General features: G+C 41.2%; 1 protein-coding gene across 1 annotated transcript in view; it reads left to right on the top strand.

The window, feature by feature from the left end:
• Positions 1–17,962, top strand: part of ppp1r16b (protein phosphatase 1, regulatory subunit 16B) — a 154,799-nt gene that overhangs the window by 35,978 nt on the left and 100,859 nt on the right. Inside the window, exon 2 of the mRNA XM_033625578.2 lies at positions 12,123–12,539. Within this exon, the coding sequence (XP_033481469.1) occupies positions 12,275–12,539 (265 nt within the window). The 5' untranslated portion in view covers positions 12,123–12,274. The remainder of the gene's footprint in view (positions 1–12,122; positions 12,540–17,962) is intronic.

The following is a 17,962-nucleotide window of genomic DNA, read 5'->3' as shown; positions in this document are numbered from 1 at the left end:
GATTTTCCAAAATCCTGTTAAAGGAATATTTCACCCCACAAATGACCATGTGTATATTATTCCTTACCCTGTGTTACATTCGAGTAGCGGTGTGCCATATCTTGTTCACGATAATACCTGTATAATTTTTAAAATCATGTGAAAAATTCATATCTTGATATTTCGGCTTGTTGACATATTGACATCATACTGTTACCCACGGCAACAACAAGCATGGCTGAAAGCAAAATTATTACCGACTCCGTAGTGTTCCAAAAAGAGGAGCAGCTTCAGTAGTGTGGAATAAACTGTGGCGTCCTAAATGTTTTATGAACAGCTGCGGACTTCTCAGACTCTTTTAGCGAGTTACCGCTCAGAGGGAACTCATTCAGCAGCTCCTCTGGCAGCAGCACAGCGTCTCTCCCTCTCCTCTCTCGCCTCCTTTCTTGGTGTGGTCAAGTCATTTTGTCACAAACCTTTGGTCATGTAAACCTACGTGATGCTCGAGGCTCGACAAAAATCTAGATATGTGAATGTGCAATAGAACAGCCTGTCACAGGTTACAGCGTGATGATTAGAGGAGAAATTGCAGAGCATAAAGATCCAGGTGGGAAAAAATAATTTAGGATTTTGCTAAAAGAAGGAAATCACCTGTTGATTTATATTTATAGATCCCAGGGTTCATCTTTTGTATTTGTGAGCTGTTTAAATGTGTAATTTGTGGTAGATTTTATTTTAGTGAATATTAATATTGTATACAGAATCTGAATCTCACTCTAAGTTACTGTTGCTGTTCAAAAAATGAAGAAATGAGAGATCATGTTTGTTAAGTTTTACTGAATATTTGAAGGCAAACTGTAAAACTATACTTACACTTAGTTTGTTGCAATTCTGTGTTCTTAAATGAATATAGTTTTTTCCATGTTACTAATTTGTCATATTGTCAAGAATATTATCGCATAAATACCCTTAGATATCGTGATAATATTTTAGGGCCACATTGCCCACCCCTTCATCCAAGAAAACGTTGTTTTCCCACATGCCTCCACGGTGAACAAAGAATCGAAAAACTGAGAAAATTCTTGACCATTTTAAAGGGGGTCACTTTTATCAACTGCAAAACTATATCAAAACATCTACAAACTTTCACACAGGTTGTGCAGTTTAATTCAAGTCTCGGTTATCCAGTCATATGCTCAGTGCTTCCCACACAAACACATGCATTTTCGCTTGAACCTTGAACCTGAACTATTTAAAACACACTTTTGCTTGAAGCACATATGCACTACTCGTCCGTGCCTGAGACTGTTGATGCAAAATCATTTAAAATATTATGGTTTTAGTCAGAATGCATGTGTTTGGGAAGTACTGAGCATACGACTGGATAAATGAGACTTGCATTAGTCTGAACGAGTTGTATTTGAGTTTGTAAAGGGATGTTTTGATATAGTTTTGCCGCTGTTAAACTTGGACCCCTATGACTTCAGTTCATCTTTCAGTTTCCCAGTTTTGGGATTCTTGGTTCACTATGGAGGCATGCGAGAATTTTTTTTTTTATGTTGATAAATTTAACATAAAATGGAGTGAGGAATTACTCGACAAATCACCATCCGAGGGGTCAAGTATTCCTTTAACACAATTTTGGATAACCTTTGTTTTTTTTTTATCTTGTCCTTGATTAATGATAAGATTGTCAGACCAACAGCAGTATGAGTCTGTTTTTTGTCCTAATTTCAACACCCTGATTAACCACTTGAATATTGCCCACTTGTGGAAAATAAACTGGGTGGAGAGGATGTGTTCAAACGAAACAAATACCACAGATTTTTCGACTGATAAGGTACAAAGGAGAGACCCAGATAAGCATATCGACGTTTATGTTAATCAACTCAGAGATTCTTTAATCAGGGTTAGGATAGCTGGACAGTTGAAGGACACTGTTAGAGAGATTTTAGTGAGTAAATCAAACTGTAAAAGGGAGACATGAAAACTTCTGCTCATTATCTATGTATGCTGTATGTGTAAACTTTTACACAAGTCTAGTGTTGTGACAGCTGGGTAAGGCCGAGGCAACAAGGTCATTCAAAGTGCTTTACATGCTGACATTAATATTGAAATTACATTTGCTCTCAGATGCTGATTAATGCTGAAACTGATGCTGAACTTTCTGGGTCTGTTTTTGTCACCAGTTGCTTTTTCTGTCTCTCGCTGTACTTTCACTTGTGTGTGTGTGTGTGTGTGTGTGTGTGTGTGTGTGTGTGTGTGTGTGTGAGTAATATCATTACCTCTGCTCTGATTCCCCTGATTTGATCAGCAGTAGCTCCTGGGTTTCATATTCCTGGCACTAATGCCATTGACCATCAAAGACAGCTAAAGAAAACACTGGACGTTCCTTGTTTGTCACACATCCTGTCTGAATTTAATTCACTTTGTCGGCTGCGCTCGCATCTCGCAGAGAGCGGGGGAGTGAGGTAGGCCGTGCCTGGCAGCGTTCACGGTGCATCAGAGGAAACTTTTACCTTGTAAAATTCCTCATGTTGTAAAATAAAGCATTTCATGTAAAGTGGTTTATAGATGTCAGCGGTTTCGGGTCATAGCTGTTGTTAGACCCAGCTCCCTTGTTGGCCTTGTCCCGGATCAGCTCTACTGTGTGTGGCTCTTAGTGTGATGTTGGTTTAAAACTTTAATCATCTCAGTGGAAACATAATTGATATTTGTATGAATGTTGTTATGGATAATTATTCTCTGACTTGACTATTATTTAGATTAAATTAGAAAGCTTTATTAATCCCCAATATAGACATTACATTCAGTACATTCACAGTACACAACATGCAAATGCAGAACAGTACACAACAGAAAAAATAACGCCATCAAAAGCCATTTGAGACGTAATTAACAGTTGAAAGGTGCTGCATCAAGAGACCACATCTGAAAAAATCTGACTGCTGCTGGAACAAAAACCTTCAGAGTCGCTCAGTAACACCGAGGCATCCTGAGTCGCCCACTTAATGAGCTTCTGAGTCTGTTAAATACAAAGTGTAACGGATGGCCTTCAGAATACAGAACCGTTTTTTAGCTTGGCCCTTGTTCTCTTTACTGCAGTGACCTCAAGTAAGTCTGGGATAAGGCTAATCACTGAGCCAGCCTATCTGATCATCTTATTGATCCTGTTCTTATCATCTGCAGTGATGTTACCCTCCGGCACAGCTCCGTATTAAAGGAGACACAAGCTAAGATTCCCTGATTAGGAAAAAACACATAGAAACTTCTTGCTGATTAGGACTGCCCTCGACTAAGAATTTTCCTAGTCGACCAGTAGTCGTCATTTAGGGCCATTAGTCGACTAGTCGCCCGCATGTTTGCAATATTAATTTAGTTATCAAATGATATATTTTGGGCGGGGTAACACAATGGTTTGAGTTGAAGGTGTGAGAAAGAATAGTATCAGTAACATTGTTAACACTGTGCTACATTACAGAGAAATACCAAACCATACTAATGAACCTTCATTAATATAGGCCTATATTTTATCTACAAGTGCACGTCACACACTGAGCGAGCCGCCTGTTAATGACGCTGTCGGCAAAGCAGTAATGATTGTGCTAAGTGGCTAATGGGCATGTAGCTACTTCCATGTTTCAGATGATACGTCATGTTTGTAGTCGACCAATGAAGATGAGTTTACATATCACCTTGGGTTCGTCCTTCACATGCTGAGGCGGCAGTAGCTCAGTCCATAAAGACTTGGGTTGGGAACCAGAGGGTCGCCGGTTCAAGTCTCTGTCCGGACCAAATATGGAGCGTGGACTGGTGGCTGGAGAGTTGCCAGTTCACCTCCTGGGCACTGCCGGGGTGCCCTTGAGCAAGGCACTGAACCCCCCAACCGCTCGGGGCGCCTGACCAAGGGCAGCCCCCTCACTCTGACATCTCTCCACTTTGTGCATGTATAGGTCCTGTTTGTGCATGTGTGTGTATTTCAGAACTGTGTGTTAATGACAACGGAGTGAAAAATTGAATTTCCCCTCAGGGGGATTAATAACATATATAAAATAAAATCAAAAAAATAAAAATAAAAAAATGATCCCACACTTTGGATTTCCTGCCCGACATGTTATTAACTAGCCTGTGGAATAACTGCAGGTACTAGCTCTGTAAATTTCGGGCCGTACACATGCCGCGTCTTTAACCACCTGGAATACGCGAAGTTCGGTACATGCCACTACTCTTGTGCCTTTTCTGTCCCAGCTTTCAAGAGTGTAGCTGCAGGTTGCGTCTGAGGTTGCTAAATCCTGAGTGCAGAGCTGATCTTCTTCCAGGCGCTGTTTGTGTAGTGTGTAGGCCTATCGTCTGTGGGACAGATGTAAAGCTCTGGGGAGCCCTGCACTAACATGAACAACTTCTGCGTATTTATCAGACTGAATATTTACAGAAGAAGAGAAAGATATCTGTCGGCTGTGATTGGTTTGTAACGTGACTCCTGTCTGACTGCTGAGCATGGCCTCTTCCTGTATCTGTCCTTTCAAATTAAACTCACACATGGTCCACTCATATACGTTTTGATTTATTTTGACAAGGCGAGTTTCATGTTTGTTTGTTTTTTCTGCAACTAAGCGACCAATGAAATCTTGTGGACTAATGACCTTTCTAGTTGATGAACGTTTGGTTGACTGTTAGGGGGCAGCCCTGTTGCTGATATTGAAGAACCTAAACTTCCTCAAGAAGAAGTATATTTATTGATACTATGTACTTGCAGTGTGCTGTGCAACATTAATCTGTAATCATGTGGGTGAAAACACACTCAAATATGTCCTTGTATACAAAAATAACAGATGAGGTTGAGACGGTAATCACACTAATGTATAGAGGACGGCTCTGAGTGTATTACACGCTGTGTTTTGTACCAGGGGCACTTGGATGTAGACCGGCTTTTGTTTGAGGTCCCTTTGACAGTCAAAAACTTATTTTGTCCATGAATGTGTTTGTTTTTTATTTTGAAACTCTACAGCATAGGCCACCTGTGTGTGTGTGTGTGTGTGTGTGTGTGTGTGTGTGTGTGTGAGTGTGAGAGAGAGAGAGAGTCTGTGGAGCATTTATTAATTCATCAGCTCCTTCACTGAACTTGGCTCCTATAAACCAGAGAGGGGCGGCTGACTTTTTGGCTGCGATTCAGTTGAGTGAACCTTAATTTCACGTATAAAATGAGGCAATGAAAACTTTACAACTAAACCAGACGTTCTTCAAAGTATATAGTAAAGTATAATATGAGCAAAACAATTAGGGCTGAAGTTTTTTTTTGCCCGAGATGAAAAAAAAAAACAACCAAAGTCATCATCCAGGCAGTCTCCTTTTTAGCCAGCGTGGTGCGTTTCCTGTTTTAGCACTGACAGTGCATTAAGATGAGTCTGTTTCATGACGTTACTTGAATGGAGGTGCCTTTATCAGAAGGAACATTGTGTTAGGAACAGACGACAGAACAAACAATATCTCAATATTTATAACCTCGGCTGATTATGTCACACTGTTCTGGGGATAACTGGTGATGCTTTCAGAACATATTTATATGCAGGACGTTTCAGAAGCGTTGTTATTATTTATATCCTGTGTATGATCACTTTACAGATTAATACATTTATTGCTCTTAAGAAAAAAGTAGTGGTGTTTACTTTGAATGCTGCCTGTAAGACTTAAGAAAGGACAACACTGAAGGTATACCACCATTTTAAGGTTCATACATGTATTTTGTGTTTCTACTACAACATGTTTACGTGATTTAATGTTCAAAAAAATATTATCTTCCTCAGACTGTCAATGCTGGAACACCTGCAGTCACCCTCTGTTTGAAACGACTGTTTTAGTGCCTATCTCTTTAAGCTCCCCTCCTGAAAAAGCCCACTCTGCTCTTATTGGTCAGCGTCTCTGGTTCTACTGTGTCTTCGTTCTCAGCGTCTCTGCCCCGTCATTGCATGACATCAGATTACGTGTCACTAACATTAGCATGTAGCTACATGTAGCAGGGCTGGGTATCAGATAGGGGTGGGACTCACCAGAGGATCCACGATACGATATTATCACGATACTTAAGTAATGATACGATATTATCACGATACTTAAGTAATGATACGATATTATTGCAATAAAATATATTGGGATTTATTACTTTTTTTTCCAACTGCAAATGATTTCCCCAAAGGAAAACTTTTTCAACATCATCATTTATCACTGCTAACTAAATGGCAACACCCATGTTAGAAGCGTTGTCTGTTACGACAATCCCCCATTCTTGTGCTTTTTTTTTTCTTTTTTGAATCTACTGACCTTTAAGTCCAGGTGTCACAGGTTGATGCCACCCTTCCTGCTGCGCTCAAAGATTCCTCAACTTTTTGCTTCACTTCTCTTTAGAGCTTGGGTACGGCTGTGTTGGTGAAAAAATGTTGGGATAGAGTCACATACCGACAAAGTGTTTTTAGCATGTAATAAACGCCTTTGTTTTTGGGCGCAGATCTTTGCACATGAAGTAGGTGATGGACTGTGTTATTTACTTCACTCTCTCAGAGTTGGATGGTAGTTTTGTCAAGCTAAGTGTGTCCAGTGTTGGTTGATTTTTCAGCGGTGCAGGTTTAGCATTCATATCAAGATACCATGCTGTATAGTAGCTTTAAGGTATCTGCTAAAATAACCCAGTACCAAGTCGTATTAAAAGTTCTCTAATCAAGCAAAACTTGCAGTTGATCATTTTTGTACCCAGATCTAAAAAGACTACTTGTATGCTTTTTCTTTTCACGCTATATATATATTTTCATTTTTATTTTTACTGACTATATACAAACCAAGAAATAAAACCATACTCAGAGTGAACACTCTGTACCTCTGCTGTCTGCCTTCCTCCAAAGACTTAGCGGGGAGAAAAAATTGCTGACAGCTTTTAGTTTGAAATTCCTCCAGAATAATTTTAGACCCTGCTGCTAATCCTCTTGTGATCAACCTCTGAATCCTGACCCAGTCTTTACCAATCATTTGCTATGAACCAGTTTACTGTGTTATAAACATTTTTAGCCTCCACACAAGCGCTCTTATAGTCTCGATCTCCACCTGTCAGTCAGAGGGAAGTCAAGGATGTCTCTTTGTTCTGGAGAGTTCTTTACATCTAAAGGTGCCAGAGTCCACAGCGAGGCAAGGTTTAGCCCGGAGCCTCATTTATGTGCCTTCTTGAGTTATTCACTTGAGAATGTAACGGACGACTTCTGTTCACTTACACACACACACACACACACAAACACACACACACACACACACACACACACACTGTGCTGTTGAACCAAGGACTGAAAGTGATGCTGCTGTAGGAAGTGATTAGACTGCTTGTTTCCTGTCCATGTTTTTAGCAGTTAGGTAACTGCAAAGGAAATGGTGTAGAAGTCTGACGGTGGCAGGCAGACTAGATGTAGTAGCACATCGCACTGTGAAGCATTTTATCAGACGATGGTGGTGTTTTGATCAGTGAAGGGCTGCAGGCATGAGGAATATTTAGCAGCATTATTGAAATAGTAAGTAAGAACATATTTGATACTTTAAACCTGCAGATTTTGCTTTTAAAGCTGTGGAAATCACATCAGTGTGATTTGTTTTGGTATGTGTTATAGAAGGGTATCTGCCTTCGATAAAGAAATGTCCATACATTGTTTACAGTGTTGTCTAAAGGAAGTGGTCTGAATAACCTCACTGTATGTTTCCTACCTATTGTATGTTTGTACTTAGTCTGTATTTATTTTGTTTAATGCTATTAAGGTTTATGGTTCTGCTTTATGTTGATAAGAGTTGGTTCCCACGTCATGGTCATTTATAAAGATATCTACACATACAGTGCTGCTTTCTTGGTAGATCTCTAAAAACCGATAAGAGTCTAAAGCTGCTTTTGGTTGGTTCACTGACAGCACATCTTTCAATTCTCTATAGAGAGAAAAGCAAGTGACTTTTGTTTATGTTAAGAGGCAGTGAGGCTATATCAAGGTAATGATGACATGAAAAAGTCCCCTCTTCAGCTCATTGCCCTAGTACATTTTTTTTCTTTTGTCTTTATCAGTTTCTCATCACACCGGCGTCTACTTGTAGCTTTCAGGAAGCGGTTAACCTTGATGGAGGATGGTAGAGAGAGGTCTATAACGGCTCACAAAGCAAATGGAAAATTGAGACTGCGACCCATGCTCAGTCATTTAGATAAAAAACGGAGAAATTGGCCTCCTTTCTCATTGAGGTACATTTGTCCCTTTTTCTTGAACCCTTAAAGGCATCGTGGTGATGGAGTGTGTATCATGCAAATGAATGGAACAAAATGGAGAGATTATTAAAGTGACATATGGCTTTCATTTTTGTTTCACCTTGATGTGAACCACAGAAGAAAACAGTTATTCAGCATTAAAGGAATTAAACTTGATTTATATTCATGCAAGACACTGTGGTGTGGGTTTTTGTAGAAGTGTTTATACTTTAAGTGTTGTTCGTTGAAATTATGGATGTAAATGCTTAACTGTTAATTGGTTAACCACCAAGAATATTTTTGACTGGTTATGCATGTTGGTCTATGGGTAAATTTTAGGGATGCACCGAATATTCGGTAACCGAATATATTCGACCGAATATTGCAAAAAAACACACATTCGGTATTCGGTGGAATAAGTTAAAAGCAAGGCCAATCAAACAGCGTGTTGTGACGGGCAGAGGAAAATGTCGGCAGTGTGGCGATCCGCCCGTCACCGCACTCGCATTTGCGACTAAAAATAGTTTTGAGCGAGCAAAATAGGCTTAAATCATTCAGCATGCTGTGCGGGCAGCCTACAGATCTCAACCACCAGCAGAAACGAAAGGCGAATCCCATCGGTTGTGGGTTGAACGGGGGTCACAGACACAGACACAGACAGTAACTTAATGTATTCCTGTCAAATACGGCGGCCATCGGCTTACCCGCGACGGACAAGTCGGCTCCAATAATATCCTCTTCTTGGTGTCATGGCTGCCCAAAAGTACCTGAACAGCCGAGCCAGCCGAACACAGTTATGTGACGTGTCAGAGGAGAAACTAGCCGTTCACGGCCCACAAACCTCACCGCAGTTTAGGGACTGTTCTTTACTTATGAAGGGACTTGTCAGGGGAGGAGGGTGGCTGGTTGATTTTCATTTTATTTATTTATTTTATTTTGATCCCCCCTGTGTTCATCACTAATTGATGCTGTTTTTGAAGTATGAATAAGTCAATAAGTAATTTATTCCATTGAAATATCATTGATGTATTATAGAAAAGTGATTTAACTTTTTATAAATGACAAAAGGCACATCTGCCTCATTTTCACTGTGGTATCATGATACTACTTAGAACCATGATATTTTCATTGGTATCGTACAGTGGGATCCAATTTTGGTACCGTGACAGCACTAATCTGGAGGGGGTTCATCTGCAAAAACTAATGAAAAACTAAACAATGATATTCGGTATTTGGTACTCGGTATTCAGTAGGGGTGTAACGGTACACAAAAATCACGGTTCGGTACGTACCTCGGTACACAAGTCACGGTTTGGTTTTTTTTCGGTACAGTAATGAAAAAAATAGACAACTATTAAATATCTTTTATTTATTGGTAACCTTATTAAAACATACCACCACAGCAGTTAACTCTTTTTACACAATTTTTGAATGAAACAAATATATATAAAATCCTGCTTTTTCACATTGTTTGAATGAAAATAGAAATATAAAAGTGAAAAATAAAATCCTGCTGTTTTTTTAACACATTTTTTGAATGAAAAATATAAATATACATTTCTGCTTTAACAGTTTTACTCAGTTAAAATAAAAAGTATAGTGCAGCTGGTCAGCTTTAAAGCCTGCTCAGATTCAGTTTTACTAGGAACTTACTTAACTTTCCCACTTTGTTAAAGTGCAGTAAACAAAACATGCTTCAATATCTAAAGTGCAGCTTAAACAATTTTACTCAGCTCCAATGGCGTTGATTATTTCTTTAGTGCGATGGTCAGGGAAACGCTCTTTCTTTTTAAACGACGACGATATCGTAGTTTGCACCAGATTGCTTTTTCTAGTCGTGCTGGTTAACGTTCAAACTCGGGTGGTGTTGCTTTAGATGCGTTAGCATGTTAGACGTGTTTCCAAGTACATACCCGACCGCTGTTCTGCAGTGTCGGCACACTGCTTTTGTCTTGTCCACTTGTTTATTTCCATCTTCGTATTTTACCCTGAAACCAAAGTGTTCCCAAACGGAGGACTTAAGGTTTGCGGGTGGGTCTTCAGGCTCGTCAGGCTCACTTGCCATGTTGTCAAAATGCGAGAATGCGCTGCACAAAGTGAAAGCGGAGATTTATGGTCGTACTCGGTCCGTCACTCAATTATGTCCGTCGGGGCACTAGATATTTTAAATGGTTCGGCTCGCAAAAACGGAATTAAAATAAAACAAAATAAAATAAAATAATATCCTGCGCCCAATAATTTGGTACAGGGTCGTGCCGAACTGAAAGTCGCGTACCGAACGGTTCGACACAAATACATGTACCGTTACGGCCCTAGTATTCAGCCAAGCGGTGCATCCCTAGTAGTTTTGCTACTCCTCAGGTAACTGTACTGCGCACCACCTGTGTCTGGAGGAAGGTAGCTAGCAATGCTAACGCTGTCCCGACCCAGCAGGTTGCTGTTGCTGTGGAAGCATGGCAGCTGCCCTCTGGTCTCCCTTCAGAGTAAGTGGTATAATTTTGAGCTCAAAACCCCTTATGCATTGTGAACTCTATTATTATCACTGTGAGCTCCGTTAGCACTATTAGCAGTGTCAGCACTGACAGTGGTGCTAACATAGTTAACAATGCTAAAGGGGTTTTACGGCTACAAAATGGAGCCACTTACTCACCAGAGCTACCTGGGGGAAGACTGGAGAATGACTACCTAGCAACCGACCCGAGTGGTGTCAGTGCAGAGCGGCTAAGGCTAATGTCAACTTGCTAGTAGAGACTTGAGGAAGCTCAATGTACATTATGTTTCCACATTCTAATGCAGCCAGCTTGCTGTCGGTTAGCAAAGCTAGCCCAAAAGAAAAAGGCAAGGCATGTACAACACAAAATTTCACCAACTCTGAATGGATAGTGCCTCAAAATGCGGTGTTAAAGCTCATTGAGTCATTGGCACGCTGAACTAAATGGAAAGGCCTCATTTATTTCACATCATTATGCTTTTAATTGGTTAGTTTCCAATGGGTGTCAGCTAGCAAAAGCTAAATTAGCCAAAACTGCCTTCCCTAATTGCAATTTGCTCCCAAACGCCAGGTGGCACACAAACAAAATATTCTGTAGATAAGCAAGAGGTCAACGAGTGTTACTTGAAAGTGTCTGCTAACAGTAGGAAACACCGACACACTGCCAAGCATTGCATTTGTATCCTGTAATTATTACTCTCGCTAACTGAATTTAGTTGAAATGACTTTATACTGCTGTATTTCCCTCAGGTCGCCACTCTTTTCATGGCATCATTTTTTAGCTCTTCCAGTGATCTGTCATGCTCTTCGAACACACTGTGGCAAGAGGCCTCTTCTTTCTACAGTGCTGAGGGATATGGCCTCCCATTTGACCGTCTCTGTGGTCTTAATGAAGAGTTGTAGAGATGTCTGTACTTGCTCGGCCAGTCTTCCCTTGGAGGTGTTCATGTTAAACTGAAAAGTGCAGTGGGTGCTGAGTTCCAAAATTAAGAGGGGCATGACCTAGCTTTGTTCGAAACCTCTGCGCTCAACGCGAATGACATGATAGCATCCTTTTCCAGCGGGTGAACCTTGCTCTGGGGACACTGCAGCGAGTGTAAACTAGCTTTACTCAGCACTTGGTTGTGTGGTACTTTGAACTGGCGTCTTTTTAACTAGGCCACCAAAATGCATCTCTGTGCACTTTGCTGTGGTGCATCAGATCAATGCTCACTTCTGAATGTCAGTGTTTCCCCAGTGCATCTTCCCAAAGATTTACTAGAAGTGTTACGCTGCATCAAACTACTTCCAAGTTTTATTTGCTGATGTATTTATTAAAGTTCCAAGTAGTAAAAGTTGGTAGCTGATATATTTATGAACCCTTGGCTCTCTTTCTCTCTGTGTCTCCTCTCTCAGGACGTTTACTGCTGCTAAAAGGATGATGATGAGGATAATGGGAGGAGGCCACGGCCGAAGGTGCAGCCCTCGCTAAAATCACACTTTCTCCCAAAACTTCAACCCTCTACCATCCATCCACCACTGCCGTCCCCCCTCCTCCCCCTGGCGCCATGGCCAACCACCTGGAGCTGATCCAGGAGCTGCAGCAGCTGGACAAAGTGCCCAGTCTAGAGAGGCTGCGGGCGGCCCAGAAGCGGCGAACCCAGCAGCTGAAGAGATGGGCTGTGTACGAGAAGGAGATGCAAAACAAGAAGCGAAAGGCCGACAAGAAGGGACGCAATGCCAACAACCTCCAGCAAGAGTCCAAGAGGCACGTGTCGTTTGCCGCCAGCGTGGCACTTCTGGAGGCATCGGCCAGGAATGATCCCGATGAAGGTAGGGGCTGTAAAGAATATTTATGAGCTGTGCAAATTAGAAAATAGCAGTGTGGATTTATGGGGGAATGTGCTCAGTGTGGCTCACATGTGCACAGTGGCTATACAAAACCTAAGAGCTGTAGATTTATTCTGCAAGTAACAAGGTGACACATAGTAAATTAGTGCTGGAGTTGTGTTCATAAGCTCAGAGTCAAACCCTGCACAAAGCTTGGTGACGCCACATTTGAATAATTACTCTAATTTCAGCCTCACCTCTCTACTTTAGCTGGATATCAAAATGCCAAGGTCAGGGAAACGATTAGCCGGGCCTGCCCACTTAAACTGCCAGTGGTACTCACTCCATTCGAGCTGAATTTGTTCTGCTAGGAGACTGTTTTATCATTGCGAAATAATGGAGTTGTCACACTGAGATGAAACTCCGCCAGTCTTTTAATTAAAATTTCAACGGATGGTGCCCCCCTATTTGGAGATAATAATTGTTTTCCTCCAGTACAAACAGTCCCACGATGCTGTGGCAGTGCTAACAGTGTGTCAGTGATGCAGGGATGATAGCAGGCTGCTTATCATTTAGATATAACATCTAATTTAACTTCGCTTTAACTTGAAATTAGATTGAACTCTTTTTATCATAACGAACACAGCCAGTGGCTGAGCTACTGTACATCCCTTGCTCGTGCAAGCTGTCGTGACAGATATGGAAACAGCCACAAGGCTGATGTACAGTGATTCTCACAGAGCAGACGCAGCCCTGCACTGCGTACACACACATACACGTGCACACATATGCTTATGCACATGGGCTGCGAACTGGCATTTATGAGCTCCAGCTGGAGGGAGAGTCAGTGGAAGTCTTTCGGATTTGTGTTGTCTCGATGGCTTGTTGGACGTTATCACGTATGACCTGAATAACGATCAGATAAAAACCAGCAGGCGACAAAAAGATATCACCTAATTGGGTGAAAAGGAAAAGCTCTTTCCACTCTAGAAATATAGCCTTTATCAGTTATGTTGCTGTTGTTGCTGATTCTGCTGCTGCTGCCTCATTAGACACAGAGGTGTTGTTGTGTAAGAGGTTTCAGAAATGGTTTGAACAGCATTAAAAGGTTTGTCGTGCGCGTCTGCTCTGTGTGGAGTTCCCAGAAAGTCTGCTGAGCCAATTAGTCTTTGAACCAGGATGTTGTGGCTGTTGGTGTTAAGTCTTCAGTTTGAAAACCACATGACATAGCCAGGAGTGTGTGAAATCTGCTCGTTTACTGTCAGTTCCAGGAAATATGTATACATCAATACTTCCTGGAATTTTTAACAATATAATCTCTGTATTTAAGGTCAGATTTATACCTGGTCGAGGCATTAAGGAATCATGGTGCAAATGAAATGTTAAAAGGCAGTTTGTGTGCTGTTTATTCTGGAAGCAACAGACTGCCTTTTTTTTTTTAACATAAAAGGTATTTGAGCTTCTTGAGCAAAACAAAAATTCCTTACACAACATTTAAAGGCCGTCCTGTCCTTGAGTGTGCAACATTTGGCAGCTTAAAAAATGGTAATGATTTTCATGATTTAAGCAAGTACCTTGAGTGGTCTTTGTCCAGCCTGTGGCCTTGGCCAAACAATATTGGAGAATATATTTTAGTGCGAGGGCAGGGTTTTGCATAGTGATACAGTAAGATGAATAAATGTAGAAGTAACTAGGTGTGCATATCACAATTCAATACTAGAGTTTCTCTGATATCACAAAGTCTGCCAGGATACGATTTTGATTCAGTTCAATTCAGGGGCCTGCAATCGATATGAGACGATAGCAGTTAATCTCTTCGTTGTCTTTTGCTTGGCTGCCTGCCATGATCTAGGCCGCTAGCACCATTTAAATATCTAGGAAAGAGGTGTGCTTGGACAAAAAGTGACAAAGACGTGCTATTGGAATATCAAAATAAAGGCATATCTCAAAGATGACAATATGTATCGAAGTTTTCACTTTGCAACCCTGATATGAGATTGTTGATCTTTGAGTTGATAATTGATTTAGATTGTTGTCTCATTACACCCCCAGAAATAATACTAAAGTGTGGCTGTAGTTTTTATTATGCATTCTTCACTAAACCTGATTTGCAGTTTATTAGACAGAATATTTGACATATTGAGCCATGTAAGTGGGATTGTTGTAAGACCCGCAGCGTCAGTCTATCATCCATCTACCACTTTTGTTCACACTTGTATATCTTGACAGGTGTTCCATGAAACTTTGCACAGACATTCATGTTCCACGGACAATAAATCCCCTGACTTCTTATCTAGCACCACTATGAGGTTGGCATTTGTAGCTTTGACTGAAATACCTCAATAGCTATTGGATAGATTGCCATGAACTTTGATACACACACTCATGCCCTTCGTGAACTCTGGTGATCCTTCATGGATTTTCCTTTAGTTTCATCATCAGTTCAAATTTCAATTTGTCCACTACTTTTGTTTATGACCTCACACCTACAAAACAAGTGAGTCAGTCTGGTTATATATATATATCCAAAGAACTGGCAACCAGACCAGGCCTCTAATTGAGACAGGCCTTTATTTGTCAAAATGTGTAGCCACACCAGGCTAGTAAAAGGGACTGGGTGTTTAATTGAGACTAGGCTTTTAATTTAAGTTCTACAGTAACTCTGTGTGTGATTAGATTAGATTTTCTACTACGTCACCTCTGCAGTCAAAAATTTTACTTTTCTTATTACAGAGGAAAAAGTGCTGAATACCAGTACCACTGGGTACTGGTACCAAATTCCATTCACTGGAGCCAATGCCAGCATCACTTTGAATGTGAACAGTGCCTAACCCTTTCAATATGTATACAATATGATTTCCGTCCATAATATCTTACTCCACTTTAAAGATGTTATCAATGATTAGGTTTTATAGCAAAGCCCAGTGATGTAAATAATACACACATCTTTAGTTGTTTGTTTTCAGCCTGACTGTGTTCACATCCTGCGTAACTTCTACACATCTGAATAGAAACACCAGCCTGCGTCTCTCCGTGTGCAGCATTGGACACATTGAGAGCAGATTTCTTTGCTTTGGTTTGAGCATCACTAATAACTGCAGAAGCTTTGTCAGTTCTCCTCACCGCTGACAGTGCCCGGGCATAGAAACATTTGCTATCAGTACTGCTTAATGAGGGTGACCATGAAAGAGGCAGGGAGATAAAAAGCAAAGGAGACAGGTTGTAGTGTTGCCCACACAGCTCCAGTGGCAGCTGGCTAGCTCAGGAGCCTGATAATCTCCTCTCTCATTCCCTCTGGTCCCCAAATGCTCGATCAAGCATCATGACTCCACACGCTATGCTGCTCAATGCACACTATGCTCACAGGCTCTGGGCTTCCTTTGCAGAAATATAATGTGACACTGTCATTTATTCTCTTGTGCAGTCATTTCAAAGAAGGTTATGTAAGGAGGGAAGGGAACATTTGAATGTAGATCATGATGGAATTGTGAACATTGAGAAAAACAGGACATGTTTTCATAAATCACAACTTAAATTTAGACCCATAATCTGAAAGAACATTGTCTATCAATGGCAGAATGAGCAGTGCAGAGTTACAGATGTGTTGAGAAATAAAAGGAGCCGTCTATCACCTCCTTTCAATAATGAGAAAGGAAGGGAGGGAGGGAGAAGTAAGAACAACAACAGAGAGAGACTGAGATTGACTTTGACCCGAGGCTGACTCCACCGGCCTCGAGGCCATAATAAGATGAGACGTTGGATTGGCTGGACTGAGTCCTGCTTAATCCCTGATTGGCTGGATGGAGTGAGATGTTTCCTGTGATTCTTTCACCGCCCCTGCTTCTCTGCGGTTGCAGTCAGAGCATCACTGGCTTAACCGGAGGGTATGTGTGTGAGCACACACTGACAAATGTCTGAGTGTGTTCACTGGGTTGCATGTTTTATGGATGAAGAACTGGCTGTTCTTACAGACTTTGCAAGATTCACAGTTTCTTGGACAGTCGATGGTGTTATAAAAACTACGATCTGTGAATAATGCAGGTGCGCATGTATTATATGCTTGTGTCTTGAGACGTCCTTGTCATTGTAACTTCCTCTCTGGAAGCGGTGGCAGCAGACTCACCAGGCCGTGAGGAGATGCAGATATAGTAAAGCCGCAGAGGACACAATATGTACTCCAGCTGAAGTTTGTGTTTGTTTGTGCGGATGTGTTGTGGTTGTGAGATGGAGACAAGAAAAACTGAGAAAGTCTTTGTGTGAATATTTGGGATCGCATGAATGTAAATAAACTTTCCAGTGTGTGTTTCCAAAAAAAAATCTGTATGTGTGATGAGCCTGAGACGTGCTGAAGAGGCTTTGATCTGAGGGGATAAGAGAGGAGGGAACAGGAGGTAGGAGAGGATTGGACTGAAAGGGATACATCCTGAGTCTGAGCCCGTTTCTTTGTCCTCCGGCTGCCACCGTCCTGAACCCTCTGCCCCCTTCGCTGTGATGAGGGTTGATGGCTGTGAATTACTGTGAAGCACCTCGGCGCCTCTCCGTGCTGCTCTCTGACTATTGAGACTGATAGGTTTTCTACTCTCCAGAGAGCAGCCATCCTGCAGAGGAGCAGCCATCAGGGTCAGAAAGGACAGTCAGTACATAGACACCCACAGTGTGCGCAGTGACCTCTTCCTCTTAACACCGCTGTGTTATCTGATGAAGTCGTCAAACAACTCAGAGATGATTGAGACTCGTCTGTGGAAAAGACAAACGTTTTGAACACCTGAAGTCTCCTGAAAAGTTTCATTCTACCATTGTAACCTGAACAAACTATTACAAAATCAACATTCACATTTAATGACAATTAGTAAATGTTATTATCCAGATAGATTTGCAGAGCTGCTCAGTATTAATACTTAATGCATCAGCATCAGGTCGAGCCAGTGTAAACATTTAGTGGCGATCAATGCGAGGTCATCAGTAATCCAAACTGCTTTTCAAAGTGTCCTTAAAGGAATACACTGAAACCTGAGGTGCTCCCGATCGATCTCCTGTCAGCCAGTTCTGATTGAGTGTACTGCCGCCTTTAACGGCTTCACACTGCTCTGAATTTATGTTCCTATTTTATACAGTCAATTTACTAAGTGAAAGAATAATACCTAGTGTAAACTGTGTTTTCATAGTTCTTTAATTTTCTATTCAAAGTGTATAGTTGTCATACTCACAGAGGGAGTGGCAAGTGCAAAAAAAAATATTGGTGATCTGTTTTCTTAACTGATCAAACTTGTTTTCTCCTCTGTGTTTATGAGAGAGGAAGAAACATGAATGCTTTTAGTCCTATTTAGAACATAGAGTGTGTGGTGAACTTCTGCCCCCTGTGTCCAAAATGAGTATTACAACAACAAACACTTTGAAAAATTATCCTGACAAATTAATAAATAAAT

The sequence above is a fragment of the Epinephelus lanceolatus genome, chromosome 1 (genome assembly GCF_041903045.1).
Source record: "Epinephelus lanceolatus isolate andai-2023 chromosome 1, ASM4190304v1, whole genome shotgun sequence".
Taxonomy (NCBI): domain Eukaryota; kingdom Metazoa; phylum Chordata; class Actinopteri; order Perciformes; family Serranidae; genus Epinephelus; species Epinephelus lanceolatus.
The sequence above is the reverse complement of the archived record's forward strand: the minus strand, read 5'-3'. Positions and strand labels throughout refer to the sequence as shown.